Raw genomic sequence first — 26,821 nt, 5'->3', positions numbered from 1 at the left:
GCACGGCCAGTGCACCCTAACCAGCCCATCTTTCAGACTGTGGGAGGAAACCGGAGCACCCGGAGGAAACCCACACAGACACGGGGTGAATGTGCAGACTCAATGTGCATAATGACCCAAGCTGGGAATCAAATCTGGCGTTGTGAGGCAGCAGTGCTAACCACTGTGTCACCGTGCCAGAGTGAGGGGGGTGGGAGGGTGCTGTGGGTGGTGGGGAGGGAGAGGCCACAGAGTTTTCACAACAGCGAAACAATGCGATGGGCCGAGTAAGGGCAGCACGGTGGCACAGTGGTTAGCACTGTTACCTCTCAGCACCAGGGACCCAGGTTCGATTCCCACCTCGGATCACTGTCTGTGTGGAGTTTGCACGTTCTCCCCGTGTCTGCGTGGGTTTCCTCCGTGGGTGCTCTGGTTTCCTCCCACAGTCCGAAAGACGTGCTGATTAGGGTGCATTGGCCGTGCTAAATCCTCCCTCAGCGTAACCCGAACAGTGGCCGGAGTTGGGGGACTGGGGGGATTTTCACAGTAACTTCATTGCAGTGTTAATGTAAGCTGCCTCGTGACACTAATAAATAAAGTTTACTTTTAGAAGCCCTGGGAGATGGGGTTAGGCGGGAGGTCAGGTGATTCTGATATGCCCGGAGCTGACTTTGATGGGCCGAAGGGCCTCTTGGCACTGTGTGATTCTATGATCTGAACAGTGGGAGTTTTAAAATTGCAGCGGAACGGGGTGTGGTGTAGGCTGCAGAGGGCGAGAGAAGGACGAGTCAGGGAGGTGGGGTTGCGGGAAAGTAAACATGGTCTGAGTCAGGGTGCAAACAGTAGAGTTTGGGTGCCTGTCTCTTTAAATTTAAAGGCCCCCTCCCCCCCCACCAATTCCCCTTTTGTAAGGTGATGCCAGATGCATAAGAAATAGGAGCAGGAGTAGGCCATCTAGCCCTTCGAGCCTGCCCCGCCATTCAATAAGATCATGGCTGATCTGAAGTGGATCAGTTCCACTTTCCCGCCCTCTCCCCATAACCCTTAATTCCCCTGTCTATCAGAAACCTATCTACCCGTGACTTAAATATATTCAGCGAGGCAGCCTCCACCACTTCAATGGGCAGAGAATTCCAGAGATTCACCACCCTTTGAGTGCAGAGAAGGTTCACAGGGATGTTGCTGGGACTTGAGAAGCTGAGTTACAGAGAGAGATTGAATAGGTTAGGACTTTATTCCCTGGAGCATAGAAGAATGAGGGGAGATTTGATAGAGGTGTATAAGATTTTGATGGGTATGGATAGAGTGAATGCAAGCAGGCTTTTTCCACTGAGGCTAGGGGAGAAAAAAAACACAGAGGGCATGGGTTAAGGGTGAAAAGTTGAAAGGGAATATGGGGGGGGGGGTGGGCTTCTTCACGCAGAGAGTGGTGGGAGTGTGGAATGAGCTGCTAGATAAAATGGTAAATTGAATATAAAAGTAGGGAGGTCTTGCTGTGGCTGTATAGGGCATTGGTGAGGCCGCAGCTGGAGTACTGTGTGCAGTTTTGGTCGCCGTACTTACGCAAGGATATTTTGGCAAGGATATTTTGGCCTTGGAGGGAGTGCAGAGGAGGTTTACTAGGCTGATACCGGAGTTGAGGGGGTTGAGCTATGAGGAGAGGCTGAATAAACTAGGCTTGTACTCGTTAGAGTTTAGAAGAATGAGGGGAGATCTCATTGAGACGTATAAGATGATGAATGGGATGGATAGGATAGAGGTGGAGAGGCTCTTCCCGCTCAGAAAGGATAGTAGGACTAGGGGGCACAGCCTCAAGATAAAGGGGGGGGCGGTTTAGAACGGAGTTGAGGAGGAACTTCTTCACTCAAAGGGTGGTGAATCTCTGGAATTCTCTGCCCGTTGAAGTGGTGGAGGCTGCCTCGCTCAATATTTTTAAGACGCGGGTTGATGGGTTTTTGATAAGAGAGGGGATTAAGGGTTATGGGGAGAGGGCGGGAATGTGGAACTGAGCCACGACAGATCAGCCATGATCTTATTGAATGGCGGGGCAGGCTCGAAGGGCTAGATGGCCTACTCCTGCTCCTATTTCTTATGTTCTTATGTAAACGTGGGGTCACTTTTAACATTTAAGAAAAACTTGGACGGGCTCATGGATGAGAGGAGTGTGGAGGGATATGGTCCAAGTGCAGGTCAGTGGGACTAGACAAAAAATGGTTTTGCACAGATAAGGGCCAAAAGGCCTGTTTCTGAGCCGTAATTTTCTATGGTTCTATGAAGAAGTTCCTCCTCAACTCTGTTCTAAACTGCCACCCCCCCCCCCTTATTTTTGAGGCTGTGCGCTCTAGTTCTGCTATCCTTTCTAAGCGGGAAGAATTTCTCTACCTCTACCCTATCCATCCCCTTCATTGTCTTGTAAGTCTCTATAAGATCCCCCCTCAGCCTTCTAAACTCCAGGTTGCTGTGGCTTTGAATCCATTGTTGATTTTTCTCTCTCTCTCTCTCCTCAAGGACCCGAGCCGTCTGGCGCGATGAAGACAACCGGACTCGCCCAGCCGTGGCCGGGCGAGCCAGCGACACTTCGGCCCCGTCTAGCCGGCCCGAGGCTCTCGGCCGGGCACCTGCTGACCCCAAGCGCCGGCCTGCAGGCCACAGTTAGCCGCACTGGGCCCACCTGGCAGAGCAGGCATGAGACCCAGGCCCAGTCCCTCTGCTTGGAAAACAGGCTCCTGAGGTGCGCTGCAGGCCCCTCCAGGGGCCCTCCGCTCCGCTTCAGCCAGGCCTTGAGTCCCAAGCTGCCCAGCACCCTCTGCACTTTGACCTCGCCGTCGCTGAACCTCCTCCGCCCTTTGACCTCCCCGTCCCTGAAGACTGGGACAGAGAAACCATCGGCGGGGCCCGGGTATGCTTGGCAACAGGAGGCCGGAATCGAGGACTCGATCAACAAAGAGCAGTGGGTAAGGAAATGAGAAGTAAACATAAATAGACCAACAGGGGCTCAGATGGTTTATACATCAAATAACATATCTGGGAGTGGGTTACAGACTGGAATCTAATCGAGGGGTTCGGGGTGGTTTATATATAGAATAACAGATACCCGGGAGTGAGTTACAGACTGGAATCTAATCGAGGGGTTCGGGGTGGTTTATATATAGAATAACAGATACCCGGGAGTGGGTTACAGACTGGAATCTAATCGAGGGGTTCGGGTGGTTTATATATAGAATAACAGATACCCGGGAGTGAGTCACAGACTGGAATCTAATCGAGGGGTTCGGGGTGATTTATATATAGAATAACAGATACCCGGGAATGAGTTACAGACTGGAATCTAATCGAGGGGTTCGGGGTGGTTTATATATAGAATAACAGATACCCGGGAGTGAGTTACAGACTGGAATCTAATGCAGATCTGTTGTGGAGGTTATTTCACCACCTACCATTTTTAATAGCTTCTATGTTTTTAATCTGCAAGGAATTGGAGGACCTAACTGAGGCGTCTGAGATCCTGCCTGGCTACAATCTCTCAGCTGAGAAGTATGAGGACCTTGAGCAAGCCCGTGGGGCTCTAGTTGATGAGGAGTTGCGTGACGTTCCAGATCCTTCCCAGAACCAAGATACCAAACTGCAAAGGAAGAAGGTGAGAGCCCGAATAGAATGTGTGATCGGTGGAATAGAGTCATGGGATTATTTAACAGAGTCGTAGAAGCCCTACAGTGAAGAAGCAGGCCATTCGACTCATTGAGTCTGAACCAACCACAATTCCACCTATCCCCACAGGCCCTACTCCCATAACACCACATATTTACCCTGTTGGTCCCCCAGAGTCTAGGGTCAATTTAGCATGGCCGATCCACCTAATCCGTGCATCTTTGGACTGTGTGGGAGGAAACCGGAGCACCCGGAGGAAACCCATACGGACACGAGGAGAATGTGCAAACTCCACATAGATCGTGACCCGACTGGAATTGAACCTGGTGTTGAGAGTCATGATGTGGAGATGCCGGCATTGGACTGGGGTAAACACAGTAAGAAGTCTCACAACACCAGGTTAAAGTCCAACCAGTTTATTTGATGGTAAACCCACCAGCTTTCGGGGTTTGCCCCTTAGTCAGGTGAGTGGGGAGTTCTGGTCTCAAACAGAGCGTATAAAAGGCACACACAGTTTACAGAATACTGATTAGAATGCAAGTCTTTACAGCTAACCTGCTATTCAAGGCTTCCTCGTGTGCAGAACTTGGCTCAGCGACTCTACGTTGTCATGTGTTGTGAAGGCTGCCTTGGAGAACGCTGACCTGAAGATCAGAGGCCGAATGCCTGTGACTGCTGAAGTGTTCGCCAACAGGAAGGGAACAGTCCTGCCCGGTGATTGTTCAGCAGTGTTCATTCATCTATTGTCATTGCGTCTGCGTGATCTCCCCAATGTACCATGCACCGGGACATCCTTTCCTGCAGTGTATCAGGTACACAACGTTGGCCGAGTTGCAAGAGTATGTACCGTGTACTTAGTGGATGGTGTACTCATGTGAGATGATGGCCTCTGTGTCGATGATCTGGCATGTCTTGCAGAGGTTGCTGTGGCAGGGTTGTGTGGTATTGTGGTCACTGTTCTCCTGAAGGTAGTTTGTTGCGGACAGTGGTCTGTTTGAGGTTGTGTGGTTGTTTGCAGGCAAGAAGTAGGTGTGTAGGGATGGCCTTGGTGAGATGTTCGTCTTCATCAATGACACGTTGAAGGCTCCGGAGAAGATGTCATAGCTTCTCCGCTACGGGAAATATTGGATGACGAAGGGTACTCTGTCTGCCTTGTCCCATGTTTGTCTTCTGTGTCTAGGGCGGTGGATAGAGGAGAGCCGGTGGATGTGGTCTTTCTTGATTTTCAGAAGGCGTTTGACAAGGTGCCTCACAAGAGGTTATTGCAGAAGGTCAGGGGACATGGAGTTGGGGGTAGGGTGTTAGCGTGGATAGAGGACTGGTTGTCAAATAGGAGGCAGAGAGTGGGGGTCAACGGGTGCTATTTGGATTGGCGGTTGGTGACTAGTGGAGTGCCCCAGGGTCGGTGCTGGGGCCTCAGCTATTTACCATTTATATAGATGATCTGGAGGAGGGAACCGAGTGTATGGTGTCGAAAATTGCTGATGACACCAAGATTGGTGGAACGGCAAATTGCATGGAGGGTGTGGAGAGTCTGCAGAAGGATCTAGATAGGCTGGGCGAATGGGCCAGGAACTGGCAAATGGAATTTAATGTTGGCAAGTGTGAGGTGGTCCACTTTGGTAGGAGTAATGGTAGGAAGGATTATTACTTACGTGGTGAAAAACTGCAGCAGGCGACGGTGCAGAGGGACCTCGGGGTCCTTGTGCATGAGTTGCAAAAACCCAGCTTGCAGGTGCAGCAGGTGGTCAGAAAGGCGAATGCGATGCTGGCCTTCATAGCGAGGGGGATTGAATATAAAAGTAGGGAGGTCTTGCTGCGGCTATATAGGGCATTGGTGAGGCCGCAGCTGGAGTACTGTGTGCAGTTTTGGGCGCCGTACTTACGCAAGGATATTTTGGCCTTGGAGGGAGTGCAGAGGAGGTTTACTAGGCTGATGCCGCAGTTGAGGGGGTTGAGCTATGAGGAGAGGCTGAATAAACTAGGCTTGTACTCGTTAGAGTTTAGAAGAATGAGGGGAGATCTCATTGAGACATTTAAGATGATGAATGGGATGGATAGGATAGAGGTGGAGAGACTCTTCCTGCTCAGAAAGGACAGTAGGACTAGAGGGCACAGCCTCAAGATAAAGCGGGGGCGGTTTAGAACGGAGTTGAGGAAGAACTTCTTTACTCAAAGGGTGGTGAATCTCTGGAATTCTCTGCCCGTTGAAGTGGTGGAGGCTGCCTCGCTAAATATTTTTAAGACGCGGGTTGATGGGTTTTTGATAAGAGAGGGGATTAGAAATAAGAAACTGAGCTAATGTTCTGGGGACCCAGGTTTGAATCCCGCCACGGCAGATGGTGGAATTTGAATTAAAAAAAAAACTGGAATTCAGAATCTACTGGTGACTGTGAAACCATTTCGGTTGTCCAGAAAACCCATCTGGTTCACTAATGTCCTTTGGGGAAAGAAATCTGCCATCCTTACCCGGTCTGGCCTACGTGTGATTCCAGAGCCGCACAGCAACGTGAGTGACTCTCAGCTGCCCTCCAAGGGGCAACTAGGGATGGGCAATAAATGCTGGGCCCAGCCAGCAATGCTTTGGAAGGAATAATAGTAAAATGGATGATTATTTAAATGGTGAAAAATCACAACATGCTACGGTGCAGAGGGACCTGGGGGTCCTTGTGCATGAATCACAAAAACCCAGTCTGCAGGTGCAGCAGGTGATCAAGAAGGCGAATGGGATGCTGGCCTTTATAGCGAGGGGGATAGAATATAAAAGCAGGGAGGCCTTGCTGCAACTGTACAGGGTACTGGTGAGGCCGCAGCTGGAGTACCGTGTGCAGTTTTGGTTCCCTTATTTAAGAAAGGATATATTAGCTTTGGAGGGGGCGCAGAGAAGGTTCAGCAGTTGATACTGGAGATGAGGGGGTTAGCTTATGAAGAGAGATTGAGTAGATTGGGCCTGTACTCGTTGGAGTTTAGAAGGTTGAGGGGGGGATCTTATAGAGACATACGATAATGAAGGGGCTAGGCAGGTTAGAAGCAGCGAGGTTATTTCCACTTAGAATGGAAACAAGAACTTGGGGGCACTGCCTCAAAATAAGGGGGGGGTCAATTTAGAACAGGGTTGAGGAGGAACTTCTTCTCCCAGAGGGTAGTGAATCTTTGGAATTCTCTGCCCATTGAAGCAGTGGAGGCTACCCCGTTAAATGTGTTTAAGTCACAGGTAGATAGATTTTTGACCAATAAGGGAATTAAGGGTTATGGGGAGCAGGTGGGTAAGTGGAACTGAACCCACTATCAGATCAGCCATGACCTTATTGAATGGCGGAGCAGGCTCGAGGAGCTAGATGGCCTAGTACTGCTCCTATTTCTTATGTTCTTATGCCCTGTGTCCCGTAAAATGAATAAAGCATTGCTGACTTTAACTCACAGGTTTTAAGCCGGTCCGCCTTGTTCTCCAGCGAGGGGCATACACGCGATGGGTCGTACTAGGGCTGCTCTTGAATGTTCGAGATTGGCCTAGTGCTTCATGTTGTCAGTGTGTGCTTAAACTGGGACCAGATGCTGGGCAACATGACAGCTCAGTGACTATCGCTGATCGCTGTGCAGACACATGGATTTGGGCCGGTGTCTGTGGGGAGTTTGCGCATTCTCCCCGTGCTTGCGTGGGTTTTCTCCGGGTGCTCCGGTTTCCTCCCACACCCCAAAGATGTGCTGTTAGGCTGATTGGAAGTAATAAATTGTCCCTAAATTAGTCTCCCTCAATGTGGATTGCCATTAAAAACAATAGATAAGGGTCATGGGTGGAGGGGGGGGACTGGTAATGTTAAAATGGCGGCGCGGGCTCGTTGGGCCGAAGGGCCTGTTTCCCGGGCTGTTTTTGTTGTTTGTTCTTTGCCTTGTTAATGTTGGACAGGCTTTCGGGAGTCAGGAGGTGAGTTACATGACGCATTATTCCTGGCTTTTAACCTGCTGTAGTAGCCACAGCATTGAAATGCTTCCAATGCATCCTTCCTTTTAAATAATCTCTCAACGTCATCACACCACCCCCTGCCGCCCCCACCAATTTCGCCCCCCCGCCCCATTACAATGCAGAGATTGATCCCCTTTTGAGACATATAAGATGATGAATGGGATGGATAGGATAGAGGTGGAGAGACTCTTCCCGCTCAGAAAGGACAGTAGGACTAGAGGGCACAGCCTCAAGATAAAGGGGGGGGCGGTTTAGAACGGAGTTGAGGAGGAACTCCTTCACTCAAAGGGTGGTGAATCTCTGGAATTCTCTGCCCGTTGAAGTGGTGGAGGCTGCCTCGCTAAATATTTTTAAGACGCGGGTTGATGGGTTTTTGATAGGAGAGGGGATTAAGGGTTATGGGGAGAGGGCGGGAATGTGGAACTGAGCCACGACAGATCAGCCATGATCTTATTGAATGGCGGGGCAGGCTCGAAGGGCCAGATGGCCTACTCCTGCTCCTATTTCTTATGTCCTATGTTCTTTTGAGGAGTAATGTTGAATCCCCCAAAGAGGAATACCTCATCTCGTAATCTGTGGAAAGTAGTGTGGGAAGGTGTGAACTGTCCTTCAGTAATGTTTAGTGGGTAACTAATAGAAATACCTGACACCCACTCAACAATTTATTTATTTAGCTAACAGGGAACTTTGACTAAACAAGTAACACACAAGTAGTGGGCTGAAAAGTGGGAGATGGAGTTTAACCCTGATAAGTGTGGGGTGATTCATTTTGCTGGGACAAATTCGAATGTGGATTACAAGGTGAACGGCGGGTTCATATCCACAGATCCCTGAAGGTTGCCACTCAAGTGGATAACATAAGAACATAAGAAATAGGAGCAGGAGTAGGCCATCCAGCCCTTCGAGCCTGCCCCGCCATTCAATAAGATCATGGCTGATCTGTCGCTGCTCAGTTCCACTTTCCCGCCCTCTCCCCATAACCCTTAATCCCCTCTCCTATCAAAAACCCATCAACCCGCGTCTTAAAAATATTTAGCGAGGCAGCCTCCACCACTTCAACGGGCAGAGAATTCCAGAGATTCACCACCCTTTGAGTGAAGAAGTTCCTCCTCAACTCCGTTCTAAACCGCCCCCCTTTTATCTTGAGGCTGTGCCCCCTAGTCCTATTGTCTTTTTTGAGCGGGAAGAGTCTTTCCACCTCTATCCTATCCATCCCATTCATCATCTTATACGTCTCAATGAGATCTCCTCTCATTCTTCTAAACTCTAACGAGTACAAGCCCAGTTTATTCAGCCTCTCCTCATAGCTCAACCCCCTCAACTCCGGTATCAGCCTAGTAAACCTCCTCTGCACTCCCTCCAAGGCCAAAATATCTTTGCGCAGGTGCGGCGCCCAAAAATGCACACAGTACTCCAGTTGCGGCCTCACCAATGCCCTATACAGCTGCAGCAAGACCTCCCTACTTTTATATTCAATCCCCTTCGCTATGAAGGCCAGCATCCCATTCGCCTTCCTGACCACCTGCTGCACCTGCAAGCTGGGTTTTTGCGACTCATGCACAAGGACCCCGAGGTCTCTCTGCACCGTCGCCTGCTGCAGTTTTTCGCCCCGTAAGTAATAGTCCTTCCTACCATTCTTCCTACCAAAGTGGACCACCTCACACTTGCCAACATTAAATTCCATTTGCCATTTCCTGGCCCATTCGCCCAGCCTATCTAGATCCTTCTGCAGACTCTCCACACCCTCCGCACAATTTGCCGTTCCCCCAATCTTGGTGTCATCAGCAAATTTCGACACTCTACACTCGGTTCCCTCCTCCAGATCATCTATATAAATGGTAAAAAGCTGAGGCCCCAGCACCGACCCCTGGGGCACTCCACTAGTCACCATCCGCCAATCCGAATAGCACCCGTTGACCCCCACTCTCTGCCTCCTATTTGACAACAAATCCTCTATCCACGCTAACACCCTACCCTCAACTCCATGTCCCTCGACCTTCTGCAATAACCTCTTGTGAGGCACTTTGTCAAACGCCTTCTGAAAATCTAGAAAGACCACATCCACCGGCTCTCCTCTATCCACTGCCCTAGACACATCCTCATAGAACTCCAGTAAATTTGTCAGACACGACTTCCCTTTAATGAAACCGTGCTGCATCTGCTCTATCAAGCAATTCCCTTCAAGATGCCTCGCAATTTCCTCCTTAATGACAGATTCTAACATTTTACCTACCACAGACATTAAACTAACCGGCCTATAATTCCCCGCCTTTTGCCTGGCACCCTTCTTAAACAACGGCGTAACATTAGCCGTTTTCCAATCATCCGGCACTTCCCCGGAATCCAGCGACGTTTGGAAAATAACCACCAAGGCATCCACTGTCACCTCCGCCATTTCTTTCAGAACCCTCGGATGCATTCCATCCGGTCCTGGGGACTTGTCCACAATCAGCCCCTCCAGTCTGTCGAGCACTGCCTTTCTAGTAACAGTAATGTCATTAAGACCCTCCAGTCCTACCACCTTTCCATCGCTAACACCCGGCAAATTATTCACGTCCTCCTCCGTGAAGACAGAAACAAAAAAGTTATTCAATACCTTAGCCATATCCCCATCCCCTACCACTAGGTCCCCTTTCTCATCCTCTAAAGGACCAACATTCACCCTAGCCAGCCTCTTCCTTTTTATATATTTATAAAAACTCTTGCTATCCTTTTCTATATTAAGCGCTAGCCCAGCTTCATAGTTTCTCCTACCCTTCCTTATCAACTTCTTTGTCAATCTTTGTTGACATTTAAACCTCTCCCAATCCTCTTCTCGCCCACTACTCTTAGCTACTCTAAATTCCTCCGCTTTTAGTTTAACACTTTCCTTCACCTCCTTCGTTATCCACGGCTTATTACCTCTCCTCCTACTATCCTTTTTGACCATTGGAATAAATTTCCGTTGAGCACCAAGAAAGATCTCCTTAAAGATCCTCCACTGCTCCTCAACAGACCCTCCCTCCAACGTGCTCTCCCAGTCCACATTCGCCAATTCTTCTCTCATCCTACCGTATTCCCCTCTATTCAAACAAAGGACGCGTGTCCGGGAACCCACTTTCTCCTCCTCCATCTGCACCAGAAACTCCACCATACAATGATCACTCTCCCCAAGAGGATCCTTCACCACAAGGTCTCTAATTCTACCCGCTTCATTACATAGCACCAGATCCAAGATAGCTCGCTCCCTCGTCGGCTCCAACACACACTGTTCGAGGAAACTATCCCGGCAGCATTCCAAGAACTCTTCCTCGAGCCCCCCACGTCCAACATGGGTCGACCAATCAATATGCAGATTGAAATCCCCCATAACTACGGCCGTCCCATTCCTGCACGCCGCACTTGTTTGCGCGTTAACAGCCCGCCCCATCTCCAGATCATTATTCGGGGGCCTATAGACGACACCACCAGCGTCTTCCTCCCTTTGCTGTTCCTAATCTCCACCCACAACTATTCCACCCTCTGCTCCTTGGCTCCAATATCATCCCTTGCTACCACCGTGATGCTATCCTTAATCAGCAGAGCTACGCCCCCTGCTTTTCCCTCCTGCCTATCCTTCCTAAACACTTGATAGCCCTGTACATTCAGTTCCCATTCCCTGTCACCCTGCAGCCACGTCTCTGTAATGGCCACCAGATCGTATCCATTTGTGTCGATCTGCGCCATCAGCTCATCCACTTTATTCCGAATGCTTCGTGCATTCAGATAAAGTGCTTTAATCCCAGCCTTCACCTGGACCCTATTTGCCGCAACGCCACCAACTATACTCACGCCCCCTACTCCCTCTATTATTGGGACATCCTCGGCCTCTTCCCTTACATGTACACTCTCCTTAACTTTAGACCTCGTAAGGTCACCTACCCTCGCACCCTCCCCCCCCCTAATTAGTTTAAAGCCCTGTCTACAGTCCTCTTTACTCGATTCGCCAGCACTCTGGTCCCAGCACGGTTCAGACTAACCCCATCCCGCCCGATCAGGTCCCACCTACCCCAATACTGGTGCCAATGCCCCATAAATTCAAACCCATTCCTCCCACACCAATCCCTGAGCCACCCATTCACTTCCTTAATCCTGTCAACCCTACGCCCATCTGCACACGGTTCAGGCAGTAGCCCAGAGATAACCACCTTGTCGGTTCTACTTTTTAATTCCATTCCCAGCTTTTCATACTCCCTACCCAGATCCTCAGTTTGCATTTTGCCTACGTCGTTGGCACCCACATGTACCACAACGACCGGATTCTCACCCTCCCACTCCAGGTTCCTCTGCAGCCCAGATGCGACATCCCGGACCCGAGCACCAGGCAGACAACACACCCTTCTGTGCACTTTGTCATTGTGACAAAGGACAGTGTCAATACCCTTCACCCCACTATCCCCAATCACTACTACGTTCCTTTTCCTTTTCTCTTTGCCTATGTCCTGCTGCATCACTGTACCGTGTGCAGTTTGCTCACCAACCTCACCTGCCTCGTTCTCATCCAGCCTGGAAGCAAGAACCTCAAACCTGTTATGCAGATTAAGAGGCTGAGGCCTCCGCTCCTCACCCCCCTTCCTCCTCCCAGCAGCCCCCTCTTGTCCCTGACCCTTAGAGTTAGCCAGTCTAGGGGGGGTGGATGTCACTTGCACCCCATTGACAATGGCACCCTCTCTCCCCCTGATGAGCCTCAGTGTCTGTAGCTCAGAGGCCAGCTCATTTACCCTGAGCTGGAGCTCCTCTAGCAACCTGCACTTACTGCAGACATGGTCACTGGGATGAACCCTAGGGTCCACCAGTTCCCACATCATACAGAAACCACACATCACATGCCCCTCCATTATTCACTGTAGTAGTTTTGAAAAAATTTTTTTGTTTTGTTTTGTTTTTCAAACGAACTCGCCTGGCCTTTTTTCCTTCCAGCCCTTTTTGATATTAAGCCCTAGTAGCTCACTCTGCTTCCCTCTCACTCCGCTGCCCGCTGTCTCCACCAGGCCTCCTTTTAAACCTGGCGCTGATTTAAAGCTGATGGCCCACAACTGCCTGCTAACCACTCCCTCAGAATTCTTAAAGCAGTAAATACAATAAATAAATGCTTTAAACAGTTCTACAAAGAACAAAGTGCTTTAAACTTATTTTAAACAGGTTTTTAACAGGTAAAATCTTAGCTCTCTCTCTGCTCCTTCACTCGTCTGCTCCAGCAAACAAATAGAGCCGTGAAGAAGGCTTATAGCTTATTAACAGAGGGTTTGCGTTTAAGAGCCGTGGGGTTATGCCGCAACTATACCAGACGTTGGTGAGACCACGTTTGGAATATTGTGTTCAGTTCCGGTCACCTCGCTATAAGAGGGATGTGGAAGCATTGGAGAGAGTGCAGAGGAGATTTACCAGGATGCTGCCTGGTTTGGAGGGTAGGTCTTATGAGGAAAGGTTGAGGGAGCTGGGGCTTTTCTCTTTAGAGCGGAGGAGGATGAGGGGCGACTTAATAGAGGTTGATAAGATGATGAGAGGGATTGATAGAGTGGACGTGCAGAGACTATTTCCATGGGTGGATGTAGCTGTTACTAGGGGGCATAACTATAAGGTTCATGGTGGGAAATATAGGAGGGATGTCTGAGGTAGATTCTTTACTCAGAGAGTGGTTGGGGTGTGGAATAGACTGCCTGCTGTGATAGTGGAGTCGGACACTTTAGGAACTTTCAAGCGGTTATTGGATAGGCACGTGGAGCACACCAGAATGATAGGAAGGGGATAGCTTGATCTTGGGATTGGACATAGCTCGGCACCACATTGAGGGCCGAAGGGCCTGTACTGTGCTGTAACCTTCAATGTTCTAATAAAATAAGATTCTCTTGGAACGCTGTTCAATCATTAACCAAAAATATATCTAACAATAGAATTCAGTCACTCTCAAAAAATATATACTTTTTGTCTGTGTTTTTTGGAACCTTGTAGAGTTTCTTGGTTGATTTCCCATTTGATACCAATGGTTTGCACTGTTAGCTCACAGTGCCAGGGATCTGGGGTTGATTCCTGACTTGGGTCACTGTCTGTGTGGAGTTTGCACATTCTCCCTGTGTCCGTGTGGGATTCTTCCCAGTGCTCCAGTTTCCTTCCACAGCCTGAAAGACGTGCTGGTTAGGTGCATTGGCTGTGCTAAATTCTCCCTCAGTGTACCCGAACAGGCGCCAGAGTGTGGTGACTAGGGGAATTTCACAGTAACTTCATTGCAGTGTAAAAGTAAGCCTGACTTGTGACACTAATAAATAAACTTTAACTTTAACTTGGTTGGTTAGTGCGTTCTCTTGAGAGCTATATAAATCATATAACGTTGGAACTGTTGGGGATCTTCCATTAATGCCTGTGTAGCCTGTTGTATGTCTGTTGATGTTTATTGATGTCTCCTTTTTACATCCACAGGCGATTCAGTCCGCCTTGTTGGCCAACAAGGGGCATACCCGCGGTGGGTCGTACGAGGGCTGCTCTTGGATGTTGCTTCGAGAGTTGCCTAGTGCTTCACGCCCATTAGTGTATGCTTACTCTGGACCAATTGATGGGCAACACGACAGCTCAGTGACTATCACTGTCTGCTGTGCAGTTACAGGGACCTGGGTCAGATCTCCGACTTGGGTCGGTGTCTGTGGGAGTTTGCACATTCTCCCTGTGCTTGTGTGGGTTTTCCCCGGGTGCTCCGGTTTCCTCCCAAATCCCAAAAACGTGCTTTGAAGACCAAGGAGAAGAAGACCAAGGAGAAGAAGACCAAGGAGAAGAAGACCAAGGAGAAGAAGACCAAGAAGCCCTTTGGCCCAACAAGCCCGCACCACCATTTTAACATCACGAGGCCCCCCCACCTCCATCCAAGACAATATCGGAAAACTAATTTAGGGACAGTTTATTACCACCAATCAGCCTAATAGCACATCTTTGGGGTGTGGGAGGAAACCGGAGCACCCGGAGAAAACCCACGCAAGCACGGGGAGAATGCGCAAACTCCCACAGACGCTGGCCCAAATCCATGTGTCTGCACAGCAAACAGCGATAGGCTGATTGGTGTCAATAAGTTGTCCCTGAATTGGATCTCCCTTAATCTGGCGCGCATATAATTCCCTAAATTTCCACCCCATTTATTGTGGAGTCCACTAGTGGTAGACAACAACGTCGTCGATCGACGAAAGACTTGAATAAGGCACTCACTGAGAGTTGTAATGTGCGGCACGGGCTTGTAGGGCTGAAGGGCCTGTTTCCTGTGCTGTTCTTTGCTCTTTGTTGTTCTTTAAAGCTGGCAGAGTTGAGAGCTGAGAACTCTTGGCTCGTGGCAGCTCCCTGTCCCGAGAGGTGGCAGTTGCTACCCACTGTCTTTCTCCCCTTGCACTCTCTTTCATACCTATCAATATTCCCACAATAGGATTGGCCTGATGTTGTCAACACCATCAAATTCAAATTCTATAGGTTCTTGGTAGCTGAGTGCCTGTTTTAAATTGATTGGGCTAAATTTAAAAAAAAAATCAGGCTGCCTTGTCAAGACTACTGCTTGACTTTTTGATACAGGTGTTTCAGCTTGAACTCTGTGTGTATTTTGCATTTTAAGTTTCCAAGCACTGAAACAAAACACCAGCTTTTAGAAGGACACCGCAATTTTTTTTTTCCTCTAGCATTTTTACATCTTTACCTATATCAGATTCCAACTTCACAAACTCAACTTTGCAACACAGCTCACTGATGTCCGAACTTCAAAGACTAACGTCTCTCTCTGTCTCTCTCTCGCTTTCTTTCAGGAGGCTCTTTTGAATGGAGTCTGCTGCTCCCTGATCCAGGGGGCCAAGTTTACAGACGCACGCAATCGGCGTCGCCGGGAGCTCCTGACCCTGTGTCAGGACATCGCAGAGCAGGACCCCGAGTTTGTCTTGAAGGTAATTGGTGGGGATAGAGCCAGGCGGAGAGGCGCTGAGTGGAGAATTAGACCTTTGTCTGGTTGGAGAAGTTTGTGGGAGGTCTTGCTAACCACCACCACCACTACAACCCACCACCCACCAACCCCCACCGTCCCCGGACCTCACTCTCTCTCTCCTGTATTTGGAGAGGTCTCTCTAACCTCTCTTTCTTTCTCATCCCTTGCCCCCTCTCTTTCTCACCCCTTGCCCTCTCTCTCATCCCTATCTTTTTCTTATCGCGCCCCCTCCCTCTCTCTCTCTCTCTCTCTCTCTCTCTCTCTGGCTCCTGTGTCTGGGGAGGCCTCTTGCTGACTTGGGTCATTGAGCAAGTGTGACTGCCAGAGCGTGGGTTGAAATTGAACCTTCAATGTTTAAGCTTTGGTAATGGTGGGAGAGAGAGAGAGACAGTGTTGTGCCAGAGTCTGGGGCAGTGATTTGATTAGATTAATTATTGTCACATTTGTCGGGATATAGTAAAATGTATTATTTCTTGCGTGCTATACAGACAAAAACATACTGTTCATAGAGTACATAGATGAAAAGGAAAGGGGAGAGTGCAGAATGTAGTGTTACTGTCATAGGGTGGACAGAAAGATCAACTTAGTGCGAGGTGGGTCCGTTCAAAAGTCTGACATCAGCAGGGAAGAAGCTGTTCTTGAGTCAGTTGGTACATGTCTTCAGACTTTTGTATCTTTTTCCTGATGGAAGAAGGTGGAAGAGAGAATGTATGGAGTGCGTGGGGTCCTTGATTATGCTGGCTGCTTTTCCGAGGCAGCGGGAAGTGTAGACGGAGTCAATGGATGGGAGGCTGGTTTGAGCAAGGGACTTGGCTACATTGATGATCCTTTGTAGTTTCTTGCAGTCTGGGGCAGAGCAGGAGCCCATACCAAGCTGTGATACTGGAGTACTGTGTGCAATTTTGGTCCCCTTTTTTGCGAAAGGATATATTGGCCTTGGAGGGAGTACAGAGAAGGTTCACCAGGCTGATACCGGAGATGAGGGGGTTAGCCTATGAGGAGAGATTGAATAGACTGGGTCTGTACTCGTTGGAGTTTAGAAGGCTGAGGGGGATCTTATAGAGACGTATAAGATAATGAAGAGGCTAGACAGGGTAGAGGTAGAGAGATTCTTCCCGCTTAGAAAGGAAACCAGATCTAGAGGACACAACCTCAAGGTAAGGGAGGAGGGGGGCAGTTTAGAACAGAGTTGAGGAGGAACTTCTTCACTCAGAAGGTGGTGAATCTCTGGAATTCTCTGCCCATTGAAGTGGTGGAAGCTACCTCGTTGAATGTGTTTAAGTCACGAGTAGATAGATTTCTGATAGACAAGGGAATTAAGGGTTATGGGGAGCAGGTGGGAAAGTGGAACTGATCCACTTCAGATCAGCCATGATCTTATTGAATGGCGGGGCAGGTTCGAGGGGCTAGATGGCCTACTCCTGCTCCTATTTCTTATGTTCTTATGATACAACTGGAAATGATGCTTTCTATGGTGCATCTGTAAAAATTGGTGAGAGTCGTAGCGGACGTGCCAAATTTCCTTACTCTCCTGAGAAAGTAGCTGGGCTTTCTTAACTATAGAGTGGGCATTGTGGGGGGGGGGAGCCAGGACAGGTGATCTGGACACCTAAAAACTTGAAGCTCTCGACCATTTCTACTTTGTCCCCGTTGGCGAAGACAGGGGCATGTTCACTACTCTTCCTGAAGTCGATGACAATCTCCTTTGTTTTGTCGACGTTGAGGGAGAGATTATTGTCGCTGCACCAGTTCACCAGGTTGGTTGAACGCTTTGAAGGGTGGGGGGTGGTTGGGGGGAACGGGACCCAGGATCCCGTGCTTCCTCGTTATCCGGGTGACTGACACCTTTCTCTCCTCCTCTTCCACCACCACCACCACCCCCCCCCACCCCCCACCGTCCCCATCTGTAGGTCGCTCTCTACACCCGGCAGGAGTTGAACATTCGCAGCACCGCCAACTTCCTGTTGGCCTTGAGTGCCTGGCTCCCGCCGTGCAGGCCTCACCTGCGTCGCTATTTCTGCCAAGCTGTACGGCTGCCTTCGGACTGGATTGAGGTGGCGAAGATTTACCAGGTACGCAGGGCGGAGAGGGTATCGGGTACGGTGGGGGGGGGGGGGGAGATTTACCAGCTACACTGGAGGGGGAATAGATTTACCAGGTGCACAGGGCGGAGAGGGGATCGGGTACGGGGGCGGGGGATAGATTTACCAGGTACACTGGAGGGGGATAGATTTACCTGGTACACTGGAGGGGGATAGATTTACCAGGTACACTGGAGGGGGAATAGATTTACCAGGTACACTGGAGGGGGATAGATTTACCAGGTACACTGGAGGGGGAGTAGATTTACCAGGTACACTGGAGGGGGATAGATTTACCAGGTACACTGGAGGGGGAGTAGATTTACCAGGTACACTGGAGGGGGAGTAGATTTACCAGGTACACTGGAGGGGGAGTAGATTTACCAGGTACACTGGAGGGGGATAGATTTACCAGGTACACTGGAGGGGGATAGATTTACCAGGTACACTGGAGGGGGAGTAGATTTACCAGGTACACTGGAGGGGGATAGATTTACCAGGTACACTGGAGGGGGAGTAGATTTACCAGGTACACTGGAGGGGGATAGATTTACCAGGTGCACTGGAGGGGGATAGATTTACCAGGTGCACTGGAGGGGGATAGATTTACCAGGTGCACTGGAGGGGGATAGATTTACCAGGTGCACTGGAGGGGGATAGATTTACCAGGTACACTGGAGGGGGATAGATTTACCAGGTACACTGGAGGGGGATAGATTTACCAGGTACACTGGAGGGGGAATCGATTTACCAGGTACACTGGAGGGGGATAGATTTACCAGGTACACTGGAGGGGGATAGATTTACCAGGTGCACTGGAGGGGGAAGAGAATTACCAGGTACACTGGAGGGGGAGTAGATTTACCAGGTGCACTGGAGGGGGAGTAGATTTACCAGGTACACTGGAGGGGGAGTAGATTTACCAGGTACACTGGGCAGAGGGGGGATTGGGTACAGGGGGAGGTATTTAATAGGTGCACGGGGTGCGAGGATGCGGGGGGTGTGGTGCTTGGAGGGGGGAAGATATTTAACAGGTACCTTGAGGGAGAGGTACTTAAGGGGCAACTAAACGAATATATGAATAGGATGGGAATGGGAGGACACGGGCTCTGTAAGTACACACGGTTTTAGTTTAGGCAGGCGTCGTGTTCGGCACAGGCTTGGAGGGCCGAAGGGCCTGTTCCTGTGCTGTGCTGCCCTCTGTCCTTAAGACGTTTCCGCCGAGGCAGTTGCATTTAAATGCTAGCCGATAGTGGGTGGCTAACGCTGCTAACTTTGACTGCATTTTAAAACTCAGAAGGCTATAAGTTAGCTGAACATTTGACTGCATTCCTGAAGGGTGCACAGCTCAGGCAAACAACAGCAGCTGCAAGGATTGTTTTTCTAAGTCGGAGGCAGCCTGTGAAAAGCATTTCCAATAAGGAGATAGAACATACATAGAACATAGAACATTACAGCGCAGAACAGGCCCTTCGGCCCACGATGTTGCGCCGACCAGTTAAAAAACAATGACCCACTAACCTAAACCAATCCATAAACCTATCCACGGATCTCTTAAACGCCCCCAAACTAGGCACATTTACAACTGCAGCAGGCAGGGCATTCCAATCCCTCACCACCCTCTGGGTAAAGAACCTACCCCTGACATGAATGAGTTTGCACATTCTCCTCATGTCTGCGTGGGTTTCCTCCACGTGCTCCGGTTTCCTCCCACAGTCCAAAGATGTGCGGGTTAGGTTGATTGACCATACTAAATTAACTTCAGCGTCCCGAGATGTAGATGAGAGGAGAACTGGCCATGTCAAAATCCCCTTAGTGTCTCAAGGTGTGTACAAGACGTGGATTGGCCAGGCTAAATTGCCTCCTAGTTTCCCAAGATATTTACGAGCCCTGAACTGGCCATACAAAGTATCGTCTCAGAGTTCCAGGATGTGTACGAGATGTGGATTGGCCACGTCAAATTACCCCTTTTTGTTGGAAGATGTGTAGGTAAGGTGGATTCCTCCCAAGTGTCCCAACATGTGTTATTTAGGGTGATTGGACTCCCCTTAGTGTCCCAAGATGTGTGCAAGTGGTAGATTGACCATGCTAACTTTCCTTTAGCGTCTCAAGATGTGGATGAGAGGTGAATTGGGCATGTTAAAATCCACTTATTGTCCCAAGAAGTGTAGGTTAGGTGAATTGGCCAGGCTAAATTGCTCTTAGTGTCCCAAAATGTGGAGATTTGGTGGATTGGCCATGCTAAACTGCCCATTACTCACCCAAGATGTGTAGTTTAGGTGGATTGGCCATGCTAAATAGACCATTACTGTCCCAAGGTGTGTAGGTTTGGTGGATTGGCCATACTAAATTCATCTTAATGTGCCAAGAAGCTTATGAGAAGTGTGTAGGCCAGGCTAAATTGCCCCTTAGTGTCCCAAGATGTGTACAGGAGGTGGATTGGCCATGCCAAACCGCAATCAGTGTCCCAAGATGCGTAGGTTCGGGAGATGGGCATTAGTGTCCCAAGATGTGTACAAGAGGTGGATTGGCCAGGCTACATTATCCATTAGTGTCCCAAGATGTGCAAGTTTGGTGGATTGGCCATGCATAAATTGCCCCTTTTAGTGTCCCAAGATGTGTCGGTTATGTGGATTGGCCATGCTAAATTATCCACTACTGGATAATGTACACTAAATTTGGATTGGTCATGCTAAATTGCCTTTTAGTGTCCCAAGATGGGTAAGATTGGTCAATTCGCAACACTAAATTATCTCTTAGTGTCCCGAGATGTCAAGGTTAGGTGGATTGGTAATGCTAAATTGTCCCGTACTGTCCCAGGATATTTCCAAGAGGAGGATTGTCCATGTTAAATTTGTCTTCAGTGTCACAAGATGGCTACAAAAGGTGGATTGGCCATGCCAAATTGTCTCTTACTGTCTCACTGTTTAAAATCTCCGTTCAGTGTAGGGTACTGTTAAAAATCTCTGTTTAGTGTAGGGCACTGTTTAAAATCTCTGTTTAGTGTGGAGCACTGTTTAAAATCTCTGTTTAGTATAGGGCACTGTTTAAAATCTCCGTTTAGCGTAGGGCACAGTTTAAAATCTCTGTTTAGTGTAGGGCACTGTTTAAAATCTCTGTTTAGTATAGGGCACTGTTTAAAATCTCCATTTAGCGTAGGGCACAGTTTAAAATCTCTGTTTAGTGTAGGGCACTGTTTAAAATCTCCGTTTAGTGTAGGGCACTGTTTAAAATCTCCGTTTAGTGTAGGGCACTGTTTAAAATCTCCGTTTAGTGTAGGGCACTGTTTAAAATCTCTGTTTAGTGTAGGGCACTGTTTAAAATCTCTGTTTAGTATAGGGTACTGTTTAAAATCTCCGTTTAGCGTAGGGTACTGTTTAAAATCTCCGTTTAGTATAGGGCACTGTTCAAAATCTCTGTTTAGTATAGGGTACTGTTTAAAATCTCCGTTTAGCGTAGGGTACTGTTTAAAATCTCCGTTTAGTATAGGGCACTGTTCAAAATCTCTGTTTAGTGTAGGGTACTGTTTAAAATCTCCGTTTAGTGTGTGGCACTGTTTAAAATCTCTGTTTAGTGTGGAGCACTGTTTAAAATCCCCGTTTAGTGTAGGGCACTGTTTAAAATCTCTGTTTAGTATAGGGCACTGTTTAAAATCTCTGTTTAGTGTAGGGCACTGTTTAAAATCTCTGTTTAGTGTAGGGCACTGTTTAAAATCTCCGTTTAGTGTAGGGCACTGTTTAAAATCTCTGTTTAGTGTAGGGTACTGTTTAAAATTTCCGTTTAGCGTAGGGTACTGTTTAAAATCTCCGTTTAGTGTAGGGCACTGTTCAAAATCTCTGTTTAGTGTAGGGTATTGTTTAAAATCTCCGTTTAGTGTGTGGCACTTTAAAATCTCTGTTTAGTGTAGGGCACTGTTTAAAACCTCTGTTTAGTGTAGGGAACTGTTTAAAATCTCCGTTTAGTGTAGGGCACTGTTTAAAATCTCTGTTTAGTATAGGGCACTGTTTAAAATCTCCGTTTAGTGTAGGGCACTGTTTAAAATCTCTGTTTAGTGTAGGGTACTGTTTAAAATCTCCGTTTAGTGTAGGGCACTGTTTAAAATCTCCGTTTAGTGTAGGGCACTGTTTAAAATCTCCGTTTAGCGTAGGGCACTGTTTAAAATCTTTGTTTAGTGTAGGGTACTGTTTAAAATCTCCGTTTAGTGTAGGGCACTGTTTAAAATCTCCGTTTAGTGTGTGGCACTGTTTAAAATCTCCGTTTAGTGTCGGGCACTGTTTAAAATCTCTGTTTAGAGGGTTGAAATATAATTTGGAACTGTTGTGCTCAGCTTTCAGTTTGTTTGTTTTGGAGATCCAAAGTTCAGTCCGGCAGTGTACAGGGGCTGGCTTGCTTGCTTAGGTACCAATCCCCAAGTTTGCTTTTTGTTTTTTTTTTGTTTCTGTCATGTTAATTTCTTAAGTTCTGTTCAATAAAAGAAAAGTATTTTAAAACTAGTACTAGTGCTGTCCCCTTGCCTGGTCAAATCACAGAATCCCTGCAGTTCAGAAGGAGGTCATTCAGCCCATCGATCACGCACTGACCACAATCCCACCCAGGCCCTTGTCCCCGCAACCTCACATATTTACCCTAGCTGGTGCCCCTAACACTAAGGGACAATTTAGCATGGCCAATCCACCTAACCTGCACATCTTTGGACACTAAGGGACAATTTAGCGTGGCCAATCCACCTAACCTGCACATCTTTGGACACTGAGCGACAATCTTGCGTGGCTAGTCCACCTAACCTGCACGTTTTTGGACACTAAGGGGCAATTTTTTAGCATGACCAATCCACCCCCTAACCGGTGCACCTTTGGACTGTGGGAAGAAACCGGAGGAAACCCACGCAGCCACGGGGAGAATGTGCAGACTCCGCACAGGCAGTGACCCAAGCCGGGAATCGAACCCAGGTCCCTGGTGCCGTGAGGCAGCAGCGCTAACCCACCGTGTTGCCCCTAAAGAAACGAATGGACTCAACAGAGAGGTTTGCCAGCTGCGCTGGGCCAAGGTGGTTGGGGGGGGTGGTGGTGGGGGTGGGAGAGGGCAGGTGTGTGTAGATAGGTATTGGGGGGGGGTTGTTGTTGAGGGGGGGAGAGATGTACCAGGTACACTTTGAGAGGCGCTGGGGGGATGATAATCCATCTCTGGGGCTGTCCTGTTGATTGTTCTCTCGTTCTCTTCCAATCTCCTCTCCGACCTCCACCAAACCTCCCAGAGCCTGGCGGAGGGCAGCAGGAAGGTGGCCCCGTACCCTTCCTGCCTGCGGAGCTCCTTGGCCGACAGCTTCAAGCTCTTTGATGAGTACCAGCTGGCCAAGTACAACACCAGGAAGCAGCGCGGCAAGAGCAGCTCGCGGAGGCCGAGGCAGGTGAGTGAGGCCAAGGACGGGAGTCAGCAAACCGACCAGAGGAGGCTCGACGGGACTGAACTGTCGTGGGAGAGGGGGGAGAGGAGGGGGGGGGAGGAGAGGGGGAGGGGGGAGAGGAGGAGAGGGGGGGGAGAGGAGGAGAGGGGGGGGAGGGGGGGAGAGGAGGCGGAGGACAGGGGGGGGAGAGGAGGAGTGGGGGGGAGAGGAGGAGAGGAGGAGGAGGGGGAGGAGGAGGAGGGGGGGAAGAGGAGGGGGAGAGGAGGAGGAGGGGGGAGAGGAGGAGGAGGAGGGGGAGAGGAGGAGGAGGAGGAGGGGGGGGGAGAGGAGGAGGAGGAGGAGGAGGGGGGAGAGGAGGAGGAGGAGGAGGAGGGGGGAGAGGAGGAGGAGGAGGAGGGGGGAGAGGAGGAGGAGGAGGAGGAGGGGGGGAGAGGAGGAGGAGGAGGAGGGGGGGAGAGGAGGAGGAGGAGGAGGAGGGGGGGAGAGGAGGAGGAGGAGGAGGGGGGGAGAGGAGGAGGAGGAGGAGGAGGGGGGAGAGGAGGAGGAGGAGGAGGGGGGGAGAGGAGGAGGAGGAGGAGGGGGGAGAGGAGGAGGAGGAGGAGGGGGGAGAGGAGGAGGAGGGGGGGAGAGGAGGAGGAGGAGGGGGGGAGAGGAGGAGGAGGAGGGGGGAGAGGAGGAGGAGGAGGGGGGGAGAGGAGGAGGAGGAGGGGGGAGAGGAGGAGGAGGGAGGGGGGAGAGGAGGAGGAGGAGGGGGGAGAGGAGGAGGAGGAGGGGGGAGAGGAGGAGGAGGAGGGGGGGAGGAGGAGGAGGGAGGAGGGAGGGGGAGGAGGAGGGGGGAGAGGAGGGGAGAGGAGAGGAGGAGGGGGGAGAGGAGGAGGAGGAGGGGGAGAGGAGGAGGAGGAGGGGGGAGGAGGAGGAGGAGGAGGGGAGGGGGAGAGGGAGGGAGGAGGAGGGGGGGGGAGAGGAGGAGGAGGAGGGGGGAGGAGGAGAGGAGGAGGGAGGGGAGGGGGGGGAGAGGAGGAGGAGGAGGGGGGGGAGGGGGGAGGGGAGGAGGGGGGGGGGAGGGTGGTGAGTGCGTAGGGGGCAGGGGTAGTGGGTGTGTGGTGCGTGTGGGAGGAGTGAGCTGTGTGCGGGGTGGGGGGAGCGTGGGAGGGATTGTGGGGGGGGAGGTGAGATGTTGGGGAAATGGCAAGGGATGTGGGTTGGTGGTGGGGGGGGTGAGGGTTAAGTGGAGGAAGGTGTTGGGGGGGGGGGGGGCCGAGTGCGGAGGTGCTGAGGGTTAAGTGGGGGGGGGGTTGGTGGTGGTGGTGGTAAGAGTTGACGGGGGGTTGCGGGTTGTGTGGAGGGAGCGGTGGGGGAAAGGAGGGTTGGGGAGGGGAGGGGGGGACAGCTGTGGCGTAGCGGCACTGCCACTGGACCCATAATCCAGCGACCCAGTGGAAGGCCCTCGAAACCAAACCCCCCCACAGCTGGCGAAGGTAGAATTCCAGAAAAATCTGAACTTGAACCTCCCGTAGCTCCTCGGGCCCCTGAACGATGCGGTTGACTCTTAAAATGTCTCTCTGAAATGACCGAGGGGACAATTGGAGATGGGCAATAACCGATGGCCCTGCCGACAATGTCCGTGTCCCATGACCGAGTGGGAAAGTGTGGCCAGCGGAGATCACCGTGAGGCCACCTCACTTGGTACCGAGAAAGAACAGAAGCAGAACAGTGCCTTCTGAATGGTGACTAGACAGGTACAAGGGGAGGTGATGGCCTAGTGGTTTTATCGCCAGGCTATTAATCCCAGAAACTCAGCTAACGTTCTGAAGGGACCCGGGTTCGAATCCCGCCACGGCAGGGGGTGGAATTTGAATTAAAAAAAAACCCGGAATGAAGAATCTACTGATGACGGTGAAACCATTGTCGGAAAAACCCATCTGGTTCACTAATGCCTCTTTAGGGAAGGGGAAATCTGCCGTCCTTACCCGGTCTGGCCTACATGTGACTCCAGAGGCCACACAGCAATGTGGTCGACTCTCAGCTGCCCTCTGAAATGGCCTAGCAAGCCGCTCAGTTCAAGAGTGACTTAAGGGATGTGCAATAAAATGCTTTGACCCAGTCGGCGACCCCACGAATGAATGAATAAAGACCATGGCAGCGTGGGTGCCCAGGTACGCGGATTGTTAAAATGTCCCGTACCAAAATTGTCAGAAGTCTAATGGCGTGCTGGCTTGAAGACTGGATACTCGGGGATAGAAAGCACTCCTTTCCAAAGACCTGGTTCAACAGCAGTGTCATGTCCTCACTGTGTTTGGCAATGGTGGGTTTTACACGAAAGGAAAAAAGTTGTGCGGCGCACGCATAGATTCAAACTGACAACAACAGATTTATTTGGGGAGCTCTTGCCTGTACGAAAGGACTAACTGGCCATCAGCTGGTGCAATGCAGTAATGATGTCACGCTTAGGATCACTTAGAATCTTACAGTACAGAAAGAGGCCATTTGGCCCATCGAGTCTATACCGACCACAATCCCACCCAGGCCCTACCCCCATATTCCTACATATTTACCCACTAATCCTCTAACCTGTGCACCTCAGGACACTAAAGGCAATTTTAGCACGGCCAATCAACCTAAACTGGCTGGCTCTTAAAGCAATTGTGGAACCAATTAAGTATATAGCACACATTCATTGGGATTGCTTTGGGCACTGCAGCTTTGGAAGGTGCCCAGAACGGTACCAACTTTTACAGATGCACCATAGAAAGCATCCTTTCTGGTTGTATCACAGCTTGGTATGGGCTCCTGCTCTGCCCAAGGTCACAAGGAACTACAAAAGGTTGTGAACGTAGCCCAATCCAAAACTCAAACCTGTCGCCCATCCATTGACTCTGTCTACACTTCCCGCTGCCTCAGAGAAGCAGCCAGCATCATCAAGGACCCCACGCACCCCGGACATTCTCTCTTCCACCTTCTTCCATCGGGAAAAAGATACAGAAGTCTGAGGTCACGTACCAACCAACTAAAGAACAGCTTCTTCCCTGCTGCCACCAGACTTTTGAATGGACCTATCTTATAGATAGAATTCTATAGAATCTCTACAGTGCAGAAAGAGGCCATTTGACTCATCGAGTCTGCACTGACCACAATCCCACCCAGGCCCTATCCCCATCACGCCATAACCCCACGTATTTACCCTAGCTAGTCCCCCTGACTCTAAGGGGCAATTTAGCACGGCCAATCCACCGAATCAGCACATCTTTCAGACTGTGGGAGGAAACCGGAGCGCCTGGAGGAAACCCACGCAGACACGGGGAGAACATGCAGGCTCCACACAGACAGTGACCCAAGCTGGGAAGTGAACCCGGCTCCTTGGCGCTGTGAGGCAGGCAGTGGGTGGGGGGGGGTAGAATTCCGGCGAGAGAGAATCTAGTGAACTGGTACAATGACATTAATCTCTCTCTCTCAATGTTCGGAAGTGTAGAGGAGAACATGCCTCTGTCTACATCAGTGGGGATGAAGTGGAAATCGTTGAGAGCTTCGAGTTTCTAGGTGTCCAGATCGCCAGCAGCCTGTCCTTGTTTCTCCCCACATGTGCTGACACTATAGTTAAGAAAACCCATCAGCACCTCTATTTTCTCAGAAGCCTAAGGAAGTTCAGCGTGGGCGCTACGACTCTCACCAACCTTTACAGATGCATCATAGAAAGCATTCTCTCTGGTTGTATCACAGCTTGGGATGGGCTCCTGCTCTGCTCAAGACCACAAGAGACAACAAAGTGTCATGAATGTAGCCCA

The 26,821-nt window shown here is 50.1% G+C and overlaps 1 protein-coding gene across 1 annotated transcript in view; it reads left to right on the top strand.

Moving 5' to 3' along the window:
• Nucleotides 1-2,507: 2,507 nt before the first annotated feature.
• Nucleotides 2,508-26,821, top strand: part of LOC145340472 (telomerase protein component 1-like) — a gene marked incomplete at its 3' end in the record, with an annotated part of 38,617 nt that continues 14,303 nt past the window's right edge. Inside the window, exons 1-5 of the mRNA XM_080184940.1 lie at nucleotides 2,508-2,933; nucleotides 3,452-3,616; nucleotides 15,382-15,516; nucleotides 17,465-17,626; nucleotides 22,890-23,042. Coding sequence (XP_080041066.1) covers nucleotides 2,508-2,933; nucleotides 3,452-3,616; nucleotides 15,382-15,516; nucleotides 17,465-17,626; nucleotides 22,890-23,042 — 1,041 coding nt within the window. The remainder of the gene's footprint in view (nucleotides 2,934-3,451; nucleotides 3,617-15,381; nucleotides 15,517-17,464; nucleotides 17,627-22,889; nucleotides 23,043-26,821) is intronic.

The sequence above is a fragment of the Carcharhinus amblyrhynchos genome, unplaced genomic scaffold (genome assembly GCF_965287045.1).
Source record: "Carcharhinus amblyrhynchos unplaced genomic scaffold, sCarAmb.v2.hapA chromosome_1049, whole genome shotgun sequence".
NCBI lineage: Eukaryota > Metazoa > Chordata > Chondrichthyes > Carcharhiniformes > Carcharhinidae > Carcharhinus > Carcharhinus amblyrhynchos.
Note: the sequence above shows the minus strand (reverse complement) of the source record. Positions and strands in the feature narration are given on the sequence as shown.